General features: G+C 37.9%; 1 protein-coding gene across 2 annotated transcripts in view; it reads left to right on the forward strand.

Annotated features, from left to right (window-relative positions):
- LOC128660697 (serpin B6) overlaps nucleotides 1-7,231 on the forward strand; it is a 118,978-nt gene extending 111,747 nt beyond the window's left edge. For both annotated transcript variants that reach the window (XM_053714653.1, XM_053714656.1), the window contains exon 7: nucleotides 6,302-7,231. In XM_053714653.1, coding sequence (XP_053570628.1) covers nucleotides 6,302-6,706 — 405 coding nt within the window. In that variant the 3' untranslated portion in view covers nucleotides 6,707-7,231. The remainder of the gene's footprint in view (nucleotides 1-6,301) is intronic.
- Nucleotides 7,232-17,414: the final 10,183 nt, after the last annotated feature.

Consider the following 17,414-nt stretch of genomic DNA (forward strand, 5'->3'; position numbering starts at 1 on the left):
ATAGTAGTGTTCTGGATATTCAGCTCATGTTAGCATTACTAAAAAAACCGAGGTAAACACTAGATTTCTTACATGACCAGAGGTCCATACGGGGCCCTTCAGACGAGAAGGAAGGTTTAGGCTCCCATGAACATTATGTCTTAATATAGCATATCACTCTATCGCTATTTTGTCATTTTACTAATCATCAATGCTATTGCCTACAGTCATATTGCATTATTGCCTTGTATTTTGTTTTCTTATGTTTTTCTTCTCTATGTATGTTGAAATTTGCAATGTGTTTCATGTAACTATAATTGTGGAAGGTTTAACTACTTGTTTTGTATGCTAAAATTTACCTCAATAAAAAGTATTAAAAAAAAAAAAAAATGTAGCATGATCCGGAGGGAAAAGCAGGGTTGCTTCCTGGCTTCAACAGCAGCAGACATATAATGAACAGGAAGGGGTCCCCAGTGATCCTATAAGATGCAGCAGCATGTGTGTGTGTGTGTATTTATGTATATGTGTGTATACAAATCAGACATTCCCTAATAATGTTCATCTGTAGGTTTTAAATGACTTTTTGTCATACAAAAGAATAAAAGTTGAACATGCCCCCTTAAATGCAACTGCTGTATTGCATTTTTTGGAGAGAAGTAATGAATGCTAATACCTTTTAGATACATTTAGAAATGGTTTAGATAGAAACAGAATACTGGGATATGATTGCTTATGTTAAATGGGTCATCTTTTAATAAGATTCATTTAAGATCAACTGGAGCTTTTTTGTAAGTATATTAGATTTGTATAGGTTGAACTCAATGGACTTCAGTCTTTTTTTCAACCTCATCTACTATGTATGTTACTATTTATGTGATATGAGTGTCAAACAAACTTTAGTAATTGTTTTACAAAGGCTAAAATAAAGTTATAATAAATTGTCATTAGGCTGTTTATGAAAGTAGCATACAATGGCACTGCATCTAATCCCTTTATCAGAAAAATAGTTTGATTATGGATGGGCGAATGTGTCGTTTTGGACAATTTGAATGTTGATAAGAGCGAAAATCCATTAAAATTCAGTAATCTAATGGTATTTCTGGTTTTTGAAATGTTACATTAGTTTTTATAGTAAATTAATACATAATAGATACAAATATATAGATTCAAATTTTTCTTTTTCGAAAATTGCATAATAGCAATTAGAAGTATCACAAATTTATCGATTCAAGTTTTTCTAAATTGAATAATAATTGAATATTACATTTAAAGATAGCATTAGAAATACCATTACAATAAACGAATATGAGAATGAGCAAATGTGTTAAAATTTGTTTGTTTTTTTTTTTTAAAGTTGCAAACATTCGCCCATCCCTATTTATGATAGAAGAAAAATGCAGTTTGTACAAAAATAGCTTTGAAAATACAAAAATGCAGTGCTTTTATACTAATTAGCTTATTAACTCCTTAACAAACGTGATGTACCCTGTACGTCGCTGGTCGTTAAGGGATAGTTTGTTTATAATAGCGCTGGTCTAAAGGGGTTAAAGAATACCAGAATGGGTCTGCTATGCATAATCTCTCATGTGTGCACGCTTGCACTAGTTTTAGTATTGGTGCTCACTATGAATCTGATTTGAAGGCCCTTCAGGAAATAATCAGAAGGATAAGGCAGTACAGTTTACTGCATACAATGAGAGTATTGTGGGGTTAAATTTTTCTGAAGTTTAGTAGGGGTTAAAGGACCACTCAATGCAGTAGAATTGCATAAATAAAAAGTGCATAATAAAAAGACATTTAATACCTACTATAAATTTCAAACAAACAGGGGTTTTTTTCTGCCAAAAAATGTTTTCTCCTATTTTCCTGGCCCCCTGTATCATGTGACAGACATCAGTCAATCACAGACTAGTATATGTATACCCTGTGAGCTTGTGTATATGCTCAGTAGGATCCAAGAAGTGCTGGTTACATGGGAATGTCCATAGTAAGAAAATGTTGGAATACATTTATTTTATTATTATAAAGCTTAACGGGTATGAAACTTAAAATTTTTATTTTGGGATTCAGAGTATACAATTGTAAAAAGTTTCCAATTTTCTTAATCTGTTTTGTTCTGATGATATTCTTTGTTGAAGCGATACCTAGGTGGGTATCTGGAGCACTATATTGCAGGCCATTTAGTGCTCTTGCAAATGGATAACAGCCTTGCAAAACTGTTACCATATACTGCTCCAAATACCTCTTGAGCTTATTTCCCTGCTTTTTAACAAAAGATACTAAGAAAAGAAAGAACATTTGATAATAGAAATAAATTAGAAAGTTGTTTACCTGAATCATGAAAGAAAAAGTGGGGGTTTCATAGCCCTTTAGACACAACATTACTAGACATTGCAAGCCTTTTTTTTATCACAGAAATACAAATTAAGTAGGGATGGGCAAATGTGCTGAAAGTGTAATTCAGTTGGTAGAACGAAAAGTCCTGTGGATAATCGTTTTGAACGTTGACAAGAATGAAAATTCATTAAAATTCGGTAATCAAATGTTACTTTAGTTTTCGAATGTTTATAATGAAATCGAATATCCACATTTGAAATTTCAAATGTAACATTTGATTTAACAAATACTATTCAGAAGTTCAATAGTTCGTGTGATAGGGAATTTAGTAAATGAATACATAATAGATACAAATATATCAATTAGAATGTTTCTATTTAGAATATTGCATAATTCAAATATTACATTTAAAGAAAGCGTTAGAAATACTATTACATAAAACAAATGTTAGAATGTTGTGCAAACATTCGAAACGAACAAATGTTAAAATTAGTTTACATTTTTGAATTTTGCAAAACATTCGCCCAATCCTAAAAAAAAATTTTAGATAAAAAAAAAATGCAAACACAAGATTAATTAATACCCACAAAAAGTATAGATATATTTATTCAAATAGTGATTGTTTATCAGCTGTAAATACTGCAGGTGTCAAAGTAAATGTTTAATACAATGCTGCTGTACCATCTACATCTGTGAAAATTAAATGTCCTAGATGCAGACAGAAATAAACTGTGTTTTTGCCTTTAACTGTGCAAAGTTTTTTTGTTTGTTTTTTTAAACTATGCTTCTTACCATGAGAGCATACTGATGTAGACTCCAGAGGGTGCACATGTTTTTAACATTGTTATACTATATACCTACCTCGGTATGCTCTAATACTGAGAAATATAGGTACATTTGATAATAGAAGTACACTACCTTGTTCATGAAAAGTGCACTCTTCACTCACCGACCCTTTTAAACAAATAAGATATATTTGATCCAGTAGAAGCAGTACAGTTTTAAGCCTGAGTGATCTCAAATGTTGTTTGAAATAGAACAGAGACTTATGATTGTTGTAGATCAGAAGTAGAATTTTTATATCCTACGCAGCAGATGAAAAGAACCTTGCATAAAGATAAGCTTTTCCATGCTGTGTACGCTCATTGCCAGTCTGCGGTTATTATTGCCTTCGTTTACGGGTTTCCATGCTTTTAATGCTCTAAATTTGTTTTGTTACCCTAACAATAGGCTTTATTTCAGGTAAATATTTGCTGACACAAGTAAGGGCAGAACAGCTGTATTGTTGAACTTACAACTAATATACGTTTTGTAGGAATCCGAAGGGCATGTAAGGAGAAAGCTAGCAAGCGGTTATGAAAAACACAGTCAATTACTACTTATAAATGGATGTTCATGACCATTCTCATTCTTAAAATACATTCTAGACCAAATAGATTTTATTGAACGCTAAATATCTCTTTATATAATATAGAACATTGTCAAACGTATACTTAATCCATTATGTACCTTACCACTATACTTCCTGTCTTTTCTTCCCCATTTTCAAGCTATATTAAAGGGACATAATACTCATATGCTAAATCACTTGAAACTGATGCAGTATAACTATAAAAAGCTGACCGGAAAATATCACCTGAGCATATCTCTATGTAAAAAGATATTTTACCTCACAATTTCCTCAGCTCAGCAGAGTAAGTTTTGTGTAAAAAGATACTCAGCTGCAGGTAAAAAAAAATGAAGAAATGAACAGCAGCCAATCAGCAGTGCTGAGGTCATTAACTCTTTTACTGTGATCTCATGAGATTTGACTTAACTCTCATGAGATTTCATTGTAAACTTCCTTACACTGAATAGGGAAATAACATGAGAGTGCACGAGGCTCATCCCTTCCGCTGTCTCGGGACAGACATACTAATATGCTGCTTAAAAATCCTTTACAATGGGATGTGGCTACTGAGGAACTTTTGAGGTAAAATATCTTTCTTTTTTACATAGAGATGTTCAGGTGATATTTTCTAGTCAGCTTTTTACAGCTATACTGCATCACTTTCAAGTGTTTAAAGTTTAAACATTTGGGTATTATGGCCCTTTAAGAAAAGATGTAAAAATATAACAATATTGTACACTTCCTGCTTTTTTAATTTATCCATATACAAAAAATACAAATATATACAAAAACTATCACATTCTTGCACTGTATTTATAATCATACGGAATGGATGGACATTTTGTAATAGTTGTATTATTAATATATTCACGTTAAATCTGAGCTTTAGTCTGCCGATGACAAAAAAGCTAGTTATGGTCATAGCATTTGTTGTTATCAGCTAAAGACAATTAGTGAAATATATGTAGTAGTGTTAGCCTTCTGAAGTCAGCAGGGGGCTTTTCATGTTCTGAGAAGTAGAAATTGCCTAATTTTCAGAGATAAATGACATGAAACTGTGGCAAAATAAATGATGAAAATATATTGCAAATGGTTGTCATGCATAACTAAACGTTTTATTTAAAAATCTATGTTTCATCTCCCTTTTAAGTTGTTGTATCTTGTATAAGAATTGTATGGTCTATCACTAATATTTTTGTATTTTAACTTAAAGGGACAGTCTACACCTATATTAACATATATACCATACCTTAGATTGTGTTCCGATTGTCATAACTCACCCCCTCTACCCTAACGAGTCTGCTTCATAAACTGAGTTTCTCAAAATCAAAAGTTTGATTTTAATCGTTAGAAATGGCCGACCAGCTCTGCCTATAAACTACATCATAGACTGTCTAAATTTCAAAGCTCCAATCGAAAGTTGATCGTGCTTTCGTTGTTCCGCGCATGCGCACCAGCAGAGGAACAAAAAAATCTGGAACAAAAACATATTTTCAACTTGCACACAACCATAGGCTTGGTTAATTGCCAGCTGCGCAGACGGACTTCCGTTTACTCACTTCCGTAAAGATGCGCATGCGTGTTTAGAGGGTAATTACGTCAGTGGCTGCTACGTGCACGAGTATGAGCTACAAACAGAAGATGAGTTCAAGGTAGAAGGAGAAGGGATTGGGCGGAGTTTATCGGCCATTTCTAACAATTGTAATCAAACTTGATTTCGAATAACTCATTTTTTGATGCAGACTCGTTGGGGTAGAGGGGGTGAGTTATGACAATCGGAACACGATCTAAGGTATTGGCTAATGTTAATATAGTTGTAGACTGTCCCTTTAAGTGGCTATCTATTTATTTGCTAAAACTGCAGATAAAAGGAAGGTTTGCTACATCTGACCTTTTTTCTATATATTTGTTAGCTTTATTGAAACTGTTAACAGCTAATATAACATTTGTTTTTTTTGGATTGTGTTATTTATAAAGGCAACCATACTTTTTTTTTCCCCCCCTCTAAGTATATTCTTCCCTACATAATTCTCCAAAGTTGTTGGCGTTTTTATTCACAGAAGAAGCAAAGTAAGAGCTACATCAATAAAGTTTGTAACAAGCTGCTGGGTAGGGTGATTAATTCTTATGAGACTATTTAATTCACAGACCTTTCTAGTCCTGTAATCGTTTCTATATAAATATATAAATAAATCGATTGAATCAGTTTGCATGGCCTTTATATTTACTTGTGCATGTTGGAAACATTTTTCCTTTGGAATTCAATGTTAATTATGTTAATTCTTGTGTTCATTCATTTTAATGATTCCACACCATAATACATTCCAATGTATAAACTCACCTTCTTATTAAATAGCAAATATTATTTTGCTTTCAACTTCAATCAACAGAAATATAAATTATAATACATGTATATTTAAGTAACAAAATAACAATTAATGTACATTGTTTTTCTAGGAAGTGGTCATCACTTAAATCATTGATTTAATTTTTAAATTAATTTTGTGACAATTTTCTAATTGGAAGGAATCAATTTAGCAAATTGGCTATGGTATATAACTTCTAATATTGACTTTTGTGTTTTATTTCTTCTAGCTTGAACAAGAATTGACTTTTGAGAAGTTTATGGAATGGACAAACCCAGAAGTGCTGAACAAATCGGAGGTTAAACTGTTTTTTCCCAAATTTAAACTAGAAGACGACTATGATCTGGAATCGGTCCTCAGTAGCATGGGCATGTCCGATGCCTTTGATATTGGAAGATCAGATTTCTCTGGCATGTCTGGCAACCGTGACCTATTTCTATCTAAGGTGGTGCACAAAGCATTTGTAGACGTAAATGAAGAAGGTACCGAAGCAGCAGCAGCAACTGGGGCAATTATGATGCTTCGTTGTGCACCAATTAGACGAGAGGTCATTTGTGACCATCCATTCCTCTTCTTTATCATACACAAGCAAAGCCGCAACATTCTGTTCTTTGGCAGGTTCACTTCACCATAAAACGCTTTGCCAATTACATTTTCTTCCACAAGAGATTGGTGGATATAGAGCTTAAGAATACAGTTTATACTGCTCTAGTATATTATACAATTATAAAAGTACATATATGTTGATCTCATGTGGGGAATCAATACTTTCATTAAATCTCTGGTATAACTCCAAAAAAGACTAAATTAACCCTAATCCGGAATACAAACTTTTACTGAAGTTCTATCACATGGATCCTTTTTTGGATCATTACTAACTGCTGCAGTTTAGCAAGAACTAGCGATTAATATGGGGGGGGGATGAGATTTTGCTTATTACTGATCAATAGGTTGATAAACAGTTATAGAATTCCTGGTGTCTTATTGTGTATACTTTTTCTTCTAACAAAGTGTACATATCTCTTCAGATTTCAAAGTGCTCTTATTATCTTGCCTGCCTACAAAAGAAGATTATTCACAGCATGCATTTTGAGTATTATTGATTAAATTATCATCTGAAATTATTTTATTTTGCAAAATAAAATTAATACAATATAAACTTGTCTCATCATAATTATTCTATAGACCACAATTTAGAATTATATTGTTTGTTTTTTGGTGAGGTGTGCGTATGTATCCTAGTTTTAGACTGGAAACGGTTTGGATTTCAGAATATTTATATATTTGTATTTGTGAAATGGGACCAAGTGTAAACAACAATATCTTATGTAATTTAGGCGATATTTACATACTGCTTATATATGCAACCCAAAGGTAGTTTTAAAGGGATATTCCAGCCAAAATTGGAATCCACATGCATTTCAGTTTTAAGTAGAAGCATTTTTGAAATTATACATGTAATAGCAAACATGCTTCTAATAATAAAAGCTGTAGCTATTGCAAAAGTGTATTTAGGTATGTGCCGTGAACCAGCATTTTAAACACAGCACTTGCTCAGAGATCCTAAGCTGCTTGTACCATCTGGTAATGAATCAATTTGTTAATTGCTGACATGATACAATCCCCACTGGCCTAGGAGGTTAATATGCTAATTTCTTAGACCTTGAAGCCCACCTCTTTTCAGAATGCATTTTAACAGTTTTTCACCACTAGAGGGTGTTAGTTCACGTATTTCATATAGATAACACTGTGCTCGTGCACGTGAAGTTATCTGGGAGCAGACACTGATTGGCTAGACTGCAAGTCTGTCTAAAGAACTGAAATAAAGGGGCAGTTTGCAGAGGCTTAGATACAAGATAATCACAGAGGTTAAAAGTATATTAATATAACTGTGTTGGTTATGCAAAACTGGGGAATGGGTAATAAAGGGATTATCTATCTTTTAAAACAATAAAAATTCTGGTGTAGACTGTCCTCTTAACACTAAAACAGTGATAAATTTTAATAGAAGCATTTTTGCCAGTAAATGTGTATAGCAAATATGTTTCTATTCAAAGATGTAGTTCATCTATGTGCATTTACATTTTGAGCAGAATGTCCCTTTAAATATTTGTTTTTGTATAGATAGTTCCACCACAAAGATGGTATATAAATCAGAAAGGTAATATTTGTTTTAAAAAAAAAAAAAATATATATATATATATATATATATATATATATATACATACATACATACATATAGTCATGTGAAAAAGAAAGTACACCGTCTTTGAATTCTATGGTTTTATGTATCTGGGCATAAAAATAATCTGGACTTTAGCAGGTCTTAAAATTTGGTAAATACAACCTCAAAGGAACAACACATGACAAATTGCACCTTGTCACGATTTATTTAACAAAAATAAAGCCAAAATAGAGAAGCCAGGTGTGAAAAACAAAGTACACTCTTACTACTTCCATAGGAATTAAGAGGCTAAGTAGCAGTCAGGTGCTGTAATCAAATGCCCTTGATTAATTGATCATCAGCAAGTGTGACCACCTGTAAAAGCCAAAGTTTTAGCAGTTTGCTGGTCTGGAGCATTCTGGTGTGTGTTAATACAATTCCAAGGAGGAAGGACATCAGCAATGATCTTAGAGAAACAATTGTTGCTGCCCACCAATCTGGGAAGGGTTATAAGGCAATTTCCAAACAATTTTAAAGTGAGAAAGGTTATTCACAAGTGGAAAAATTCTAAGACAGTTGAATTTGCTGGGACGTCCCAGCAAATTCACCCCAAGGTCATACTGGCAATGCTCAGAGAAATTGCAACAACAAAAAAGTTAAATATCAGACTCTACAGGCCTCAGCATGTTAAGTGTTAAAGTTTATGACAGTGCAATTAGAAAAAGACTGAACAAGTATGGTTTGTAAGGAAGGGTTACCAGGAGAAAGCCTCTTTCTAAAAACAACATGGCAGCATGGTTTAGGTTTGCAGCTGAACAAACCTCAAGACAGCAAGAACAATGTCCTTTGGACAGACTAGATAAAAGTGGAGATGTTTGGCCATAATGCACAGCGCCACGTTTGACGAAAACCAAACACAGCATATAAGCACAAACACCTCTTAGCAACTGTCAAGCACGGTGGTGGAGGGATGATGATTTGGGCTTGTTTTACAACTACAGGACATAGGCACCTTGCAGTCATTAAAGGGATATTAAACCCACATTTCTCTTGTAAGGTGTATCCAGTCCACGGATCATCCATTACTTGTGGGATATTCTCCTTCCCAACAGGAAGTTGCAAGAGGATCACCCACAGCAGAGCTGCTATATAGCTCCTCCCCTAACTGCCATATCCAGTCATTCTCTTGCAACTCTCAACAAGCATGGAGGTAGTAAGAGGAAAGTGGTGAAATGTAGCTGTTATCTTGCTTCAATCAAAAGTTTGTTATTTTTAAATGGTACCGGAGTTGTACTATTTTGTCCCAGGCAGAAAAATATAAGAATCTGCCTGTGATTTCTATGATCTTAGCAGGTTGTAACTAAGATCCATTGCTGTTCTCACACATGACTGAAGAGAGAGGTAACTTCAGCGGGGGAATGGCGTGCAGGTTATCCTGCTATGAGGTATGTGCCGTTAAGATTTTTTCTAGAAGATGTGAATGCTAGAAAATGCTGCTGATACCAAATTTATGTAAGGTAAGCCTGAATACAGTGATTTAATAGCGACTGGTATCATGCTTACTTTCTGAGGTAATACTCTTTTATATTTACAATATAAAACGTTTGCTGGCATGTTTAAACGTTTTTATATATACTTTGGTGATAAAACTTTATTGGGGCCTAGGTTTTTCCACATGGCTGGCTTAAATTTGCCTAGAAACAGTTTCCTGAGGCTTTCCACTGTGTTACTATGAGTAGGAGGGGCCTAATTTAGCGCTTTTTTGCGCAGTAACTTTTACAGACTGAGACATCCAGCTTCCTCCAGGAGTCCCCTGAATGCTATAGGACATCTCTAAAGGGCTCTTAGGCTTTCCAAAATCGTTTGTTGGGGAAGGTAGGCCCACAGCAAGGCTGTGGCAGTTTGGTGTGACTGTTAAAAAACGTCTATCGTTTTTTTATCCGTTTTTTGAACTAAGGGGTTAATCATCCATTTGCAAGTGGGTGCAATGCTCTGTTAGCTTATTATACACACTGTAAAAATTTCGTTTGATTTACTGCCTTTTTTCACTGTTTTTCAAATTCTGACAAAATTTGTTCCTCTTAAAGGCACAGTACCGTTTCTTATATTTGCTTGTTAACTTGATTTAAAGTGTTTTCCAAGCTTGCTAGTCTCATTGCTAGTCTGTACAAACATGTCTGACATAGAGGAAACTCCTTGTTCATTATGTTTAAAAGCCATTGTGGAACCCCCTCTTAGAATGTGTATCAAATGTACTGATTTCACTTTAAGCAATAAAGATCATATTCTGTCTTTAAAAAATTTTATCACCAGAGGAATCGGACGAGGGGGAAGTTATGCAGACTAACTCTCCCCACGTGTCAGATCCTTTGACTCCCGCTCAAGGGACTCACGCTCAAATGGCGCCAAGTACATCTAGGGCGCCCATAGCGTTTACTTTACAAGACATGGCGGCAGTCATGGATAATACACTGTCAGCAGACTACCTGAATTTAGAGGAAAGCGAGATAGCTCTGGAGTTAGACGAAAATACAGAGCATACTGACGCTTTAAGAGCTATGTCTGATACTGCCTCACAATATGGAGAAGCTGAAGAAGGAGAGCTTCTTTCTGTGGGTGATGTTTCTGACTCAGGGAAGATGATGCAACCTGATTCTGATATCTCTACATTTAAATTTAAGCTTTAACACCTCCGCATGTTACTCAGGGAGGTTTTAGCTGCTCTGAATGACTGTGATACAATTGCAGTGCCAGGGAAATTGTGTAGACTGGATAAATACTATGCAGTGCCGGTGTGCACTGATGATTTTCCAATACCTAAAAGGTTTACAGAAATTATTACCAAGGAATGGGATAGACCAGGTGTGCTGTTCTCTCCCCCTCCTATTTGTAGAAAAATGTTTCCAATAGACGCCACCACACGGGACTTATGGCAGACAGTTCCTAAGGTGGAGGGAGCAGTTTCTACTCTAGCAAAGCGTACTACTATCCCTGTCGAGGACAGTTGTGCTTTCTTAGATCCAATGGATAAAAAGTTAGAGGGTTACCTTAAGAAAATGTTTATTCAACAAGGTTTTATCCTACAGCCCCTTGCATGCATTGCTCCTGTCACTGCTGCTGTGGCGTTCTGGTTTGAGTCTCTGGAAGAGGCTTTACAGGTAGCGACTCCATAGGATGACATACTTGACAAGCTTAGAGCTCTTAAGCTAGCCAATTCTTTTGTTTCTGATGCCATTGTTTACTTGACTAAACTAACGGCTAAGAATTCTGGTTTTGCTATCCAGGCGCGCAGAGCGCTATGGCTTAAATCATGGTCAGCTGACGTTACTTCAAAGTCTAAGCTGCTTAACATTCCCTTCAAGGGGCAGACCCTATTCGGGCCTGGTTTGAAGGAGATTATTGCTGATATCACTGGAGGAAAAGGTCATGCCCTTCCTCAGGATAGGTCCAAATCAAGGGCCAAACAGTCTAATTTTCGTGCCTTTCGAAACTTCAAGGCAAGTGCGGCATCAACTTCCTCTAATGCGAAACAAGAGGGAACTTTTGCTCAGTCCAAGACGGTCTGGAGACCTAACCAGACCTGGAACAAGGGTAAGCAGGCCAAAAAGCCTGCTGCTGCCTCTAAGACAGCATGAAGGAATGGGCCCCCTAACCGGTAACGGATCTAGTAGGGGGCAGACTTTCGCTCTTCTCCCAGGCGTGGGCAAGAGATGTCCAGGATCCCTGGGCGTTGGAAATTATATCCCAGGGATATCTTCTGGACTTCAAGGCTTCCCCCCCAAAAGGGAGATTTCACATCTCAATTATCTGCAAACCAGATAAAGAGAGAGGCATTCTTACACTGTGTACAAGACCTCCAAGTTATGGGAGTGATCCATCTAGTTCCAAAGGAGGAACAGGGACAGGGATTTTATTCAAATCTGTTTGTGGTTCCCAAAAAAGAGGGAACCTTCAGACCAATTTTGGATCTAAAGATCTTAAACAAATTCCTCAGAGTTCCATCATTCAATATGGAGACTATTCGTACCATCCTACCTATATCCAGGAGGGTCAATACATGACTACAGTGGATTTAAAGGATGCTTATCTTCACATTCCGATACACCAAGATCATCATCGGTTTCTCAGGTTTGCCTTCCTAGACAGGCATTGCCAGTTTGTAGCTCTTCCCTTTGGGTTAGCTACAGCGCCAAGAATTTTTACAAAGGTTCTGGGGTCGCTTCTGGCGGTCCTAAGGCCACGGGGCATAGCAGTGGCCCCTTATTTAGATGGCATCCTGATTCAGGCGTCAAACTTCCAAGTTGCCAAGTCTCATACGGACATAGTGTTGGCATTTCTGAGGTCGCATGGGTGGAAGGTGAACGAGGAAAAGAGTTCTCTATCCCCTCTCACAAGAGTTTTCTTCCTAGGGACTCTGATAGATTCTGTAGAAATGAAAATTTACCTGACGGAGTCCAGGTTATCAAAACTTCTAAATTCCTGCCGTGTTCTTTATTCCATTCCTCGCCCTTCGGTGGCTCAGTGCATGGAAGTAATCGGCTTAATGGTAGCGGCAATAGACATAGTGCCGTTTGCACGCCTACATTTCAGACCGCTGCAACTCTGCATGCTCAGTCAGTGGAATGGGGATTACACAGATTTGTCCCCTCTACTAAATCTGGATCAAGAGACCAGGGATTCTCTTCTCTGGTGGCTATCTCGGGTCCATCTGTCCAAAGGTATGACCTTTCGCAGGCCAGATTGGACAATTGTAACGACAGATGCCAGCCTTCTAGGTTGGGGTGCAGTCTGGAACTCCCTGAAGGCTCAGGGATCGTGGACTCAGGAGGAGTCACTCCTTCCAATAAACATTCTGGAACTAAGAGCGATATTCAATGCTCTTCAGGCTTGGCCTCAGCTAGCGACAATGAGGTTCATCAGATTTCAGTCAGACAACATCACGACTGTGGCTTACATCAACCATCAAGGGGGAACAAGGAGTTCCCTAGCGATGTTAGAAGTCTCAAAGATAATTCGTTGGGCAGAGATTCACTCTTGCCACCTATCAGCTATCCATATCCCAGGTGTCGACAGACTTTTCATCCGGGGGAGTGGGAACTCCATCCGGAGGTGTTTGCACAATTGGTTCATCGTTGGGGCAAACCAGAACTGGATCTCATGGCGTCTCGCCAGAACGCCAAGCTTCCTTGTTACGGATCCAGGTCCAGGGACCCCAAGGGAGCGCTGATAGATGCTCTAGCAGCGCCTTGGTCCTTCAACATGGCTTATGCCACCGTTTCCTTTGCTCCCTCGTCTGATTGCCAAAATCAAGCAGGAGAGAGCATCAGTGATCTTGATAGCGCCTGCGTGGCTATGCAGGACTTGGTATGCAGATCTGGTGGACATGTCATCCTTTCCACCATGGACTCTGCCGTTGAGACAGGACCTTCTACTTCAAGGTCCTTTCAACCATCCAAATCTAATTTCTCTGAGGCTGACTGCCTGGAGATTGAACGCTTGATTTTATCAAAGCGTGGTTTCTCCGAGTCAGTCATTGATACCTTATTTCAGGCACGAAAGCCTGTCACCAGGAAAATCTAAGATATGGTGTAAATATCTTTATTGGTGTGAATCCAAGGGCTACTCATGGAGTAAGGTCAGGATTCCCAGGATATTATCTTTTCTCCAAGAAGGATGGGAGAAAGGATTGTCAGCTAGTTCCTTAAAGGGACAGATTTCTGCACTATCTATTCTTTTGCACAAGCGTCTGGCGGATGTCACAGACGTTCATGCATTTTGTCAGGCTTTAGTTAGAATCAAGCCTGTGTTTAAACCTGTTGCTCCACCTTGGAGCTTAAATTTGGTTCTTAAAGTTCTTCAGGGGGTTCCGTTTGAACCTCTTCATTCCATAGATATCAAACTTTTATCTTGGAAAGTTCTTTTTTTGGTAGCTATTTCCTCATCTCGTAGAGTTTCTGAGTTATCTGCCTTACAATGTGACTCTCCTTATCTGATCTTCCATGCAGATAAGGTAGTTCTGCGTACCAAACCTTGGTTTTTACCTAAGGTGGTATCTAATAAGAATATCAATCAAGAGATTGTTGTTCCGTCTTTGTGTCCTAATCCTTCTTCAAAGAAGGAACGTCTATTACACAATCTGGACGTGGTTCGTGCTTTAAAGTTTTACTTACAAGCTACTAAAGATTTTCGTCAAACATCTGCTTTGTTTGTTGTCTACTCTGGACAGAGGAGAGGTCAAAAGGCTTCGGCAACCTCTCTTTCTTTTTGGCTAAGAAGCATAATCTGCTTAGCCTATGAGACCGCTGGCCAGCAGCCTCCTGAAAGAATTACAGCTCATTCTACATGAGCTGTGGCTTCCACATGGGCCTTTAAAAATGAGGCTTCTGTTGAACAGATTTGCAAGGCGGCGACTTGGTCTTCGCTTCATACTTTTTCAAAATTCTACAAATTTGATACTTTTGCTTCTTCGGAGGCTATTTTTGGGAGAGAGGTTTTACAGGCAGTGGTACCTTCCATTTAAGTACCTGCCTTGTCCCTCCCTTCATCCGTGTACTTTAGCTTTGGTATTGGTATTCCACAAGTAATGGATGATCCGTGGACTGGATACACCTTACAAGAGAAAACATAATTTATGCTTACCTGATACATTTATTTCTCTTGTGGTGTATCCAGTCCACGGCCCGCCCTGTCATTTTAAGGCAGGTATTTTTTAATTTTAAACTACAGTCACCACTGCACCCTATGGTTTCTCCTTTCTCTGCTTGTTTTCGGTCGAATGACTGGATATGGCAGTTAGGGGAGGAGCTATATAGCAGCTCTGCTGTGGGTAATCCTCTTGCAACTTCCTGTTGGGAAGGAGAATATCCCACAAGTAATGGATGATCCGTGGACTGGATACACCACAAGAGAAATAAATTTATCAGGTAAGCATAAATTATTATTTTTTTCTTCCATGATTCACATAGAGCATTCCATTTTAAGCAACTTTCTAATTTACTATTATCAATTTTTCTTTGTTCTCATTATTTGAAAAAGCAGGAATGTAAGTGTTTTTGTAAAAATATATAGTTTTGCTTATTTTTAAATAACATGATGCTGATTTTCAGATTTCTTACCAAGCCCCAAAGTTTTAGATGTGTACTGATGTCTACAGAATTAAGATTGCTTCTGTTTGTATACTGGGTCTTTTGATATGGAGTGGAGGGTCTGCTTTTAGCCCCTTTTTAGTGGGTGTCCCAGCCTAACCTCAACAGTGGTAAATTGTGAGCTTCTAAGTAAGTTTTTAAATGGTTTTATACTGGACTTTTATATCAGTATCTGTACATATTCTTTATATTAGTGTCTATGACATGGAGTTAAATTAATATTGGTGTATACTGTCCCTTTAAGAGTCTTCACAGAACTATTCCAGGAGGATACTGAGGTGTGCGGGGCTGAGCATTATACAGTGCATGATAACCATGCTTTGTTTTTATCAAACTTTTTCAAGTGTAGACTAAACACAGTGTGAAGCACGTCATGTGCACGTCTACCTTACCATTTGTAATGCAACATCCCAGCTTAAAGGGACAGTCTAGGCCAAAATAAACTTTCATGATTCAGATAGAGCATGTAATTTTAAACAATTTTCCAATTTACTTTTATCACCAATTTTGCTTTGTTCTCTTGGTATTCTTAGTTGAAAGCTTAACCTAGGAGGTTCGTATGCTAATTTCTTAGACCTTGAAGCCCACGTCTTTCAGATTGCATTTTAACAGTTTTTCACCACCAGAGGGTGTAAGTTCACGTATTTCATATAGATAACACTGTGCTCGTGCACAAGAAGTTATCTGGGAGCAGGCACTGATTGGCTAGACTGCAAGTCTGTCAAAAGAACTGAAAAAAGGGGCAGTTTGCAGAGGCTTAGATACAAGATAATCACAGATGTTAAAAGTATATTATTATAACTGTGTTAGTTATGCAAAACTGGGAAATGGGTAATAAAGGGATTATCTATCTTTTAAAACAATAAAAATTCTGGTGTAGACTGTCCCTTTAAAGGGAAAGGAAAGTCAAAACTAGACTTGCATGATTCCGATAGAGCATATCATTTTAGGACACTTAAATTCATTTCTATTTTCAAATGTGCTTCTTTCTCTTGATATCCCTTGTTGAAAAAGCAAACACACATATCCTACACTAGTGGGAGCTGCTGCTGATTGGTGCCTACACACATTCCTGTGATTGGCTGACTAGATGTGTTAAGCTAGCTGCCAGAAGTGCAATGATGTGAAACACATTTTATAATAGAAGTATACTGGAAAGTTGTTTAACCCCTTAACGACCGAGGACGTGCAGGGTACGTCCTCAAAAAAAAAGGCAGTTAACGCCTGAGGACGTACCCTGCACGTCCTCGGTGTGGAAAGCAGCTGGAAGCGATCCTGCTCGCTTCCAGCTGCTTTCCGGTTATTGCAGTGATGCCTCGATATCGAGGCATCCTGCAATAACCATTTTTAGCCATCCGATGCAGAGAGCGCCACTCTGTGGCCCTCTCTGCACCGGACATTAACGGCTAGGTTCGTTGGTGGGTGGGAGCCGGTGTGGGAGGCGGGTGGCAGCCATCTATGGCCCTGGATGATGCTGAGGGGGGCGGGGATGCGCACGGGAGGGTGGGGGCGGGCGCGTGCACGGGAGGGACCGGGTGGGAACCGCTGCACTACAGAAAAAGTAACAGTAAAATGGACAGGAAAGGGAAAAAAAAGTTGGACAAAAAAAAGATCAGGCAGGTGGTGGGGGTTGGTCTGTGGGGAAGGGGGAAGCTACACTACAGAAAATAAAAAAAAAAAAAAAACTTTTTATTTTGCAAAATGGGTACTGGCAGACAGCTGCCAGTACCCAAGATGGCCCCCCAATAAGGCAGATGGGGAGGATTAGAGAGCTGTTTTGGGGGGGGGGGTCAGGGATGTTGGGGACTAAGGGGGATGCTACACCACAGCATATGTAAATATGCTTTAAAAAAATAAAAATTAAAATAAAAAAAACTTTTATTTTAGTATTGTAAGACTTTCTGCCAGTACTTAAGATCGCGGGGACAATTGTGGGGTGGGGGAGGGAAGGGAGCTGTTTGGGAGGGATCAGGGGGTCTGATGTGTCAGGTGGGAGGCTGAGCTCTACACTAAAGCTAAAATTAACCCTGCAA

The sequence above is a fragment of the Bombina bombina genome, chromosome 5 (genome assembly GCF_027579735.1).
Source record: "Bombina bombina isolate aBomBom1 chromosome 5, aBomBom1.pri, whole genome shotgun sequence".
NCBI classification, from domain to species: Eukaryota; Metazoa; Chordata; class Amphibia; order Anura; family Bombinatoridae; genus Bombina; species Bombina bombina.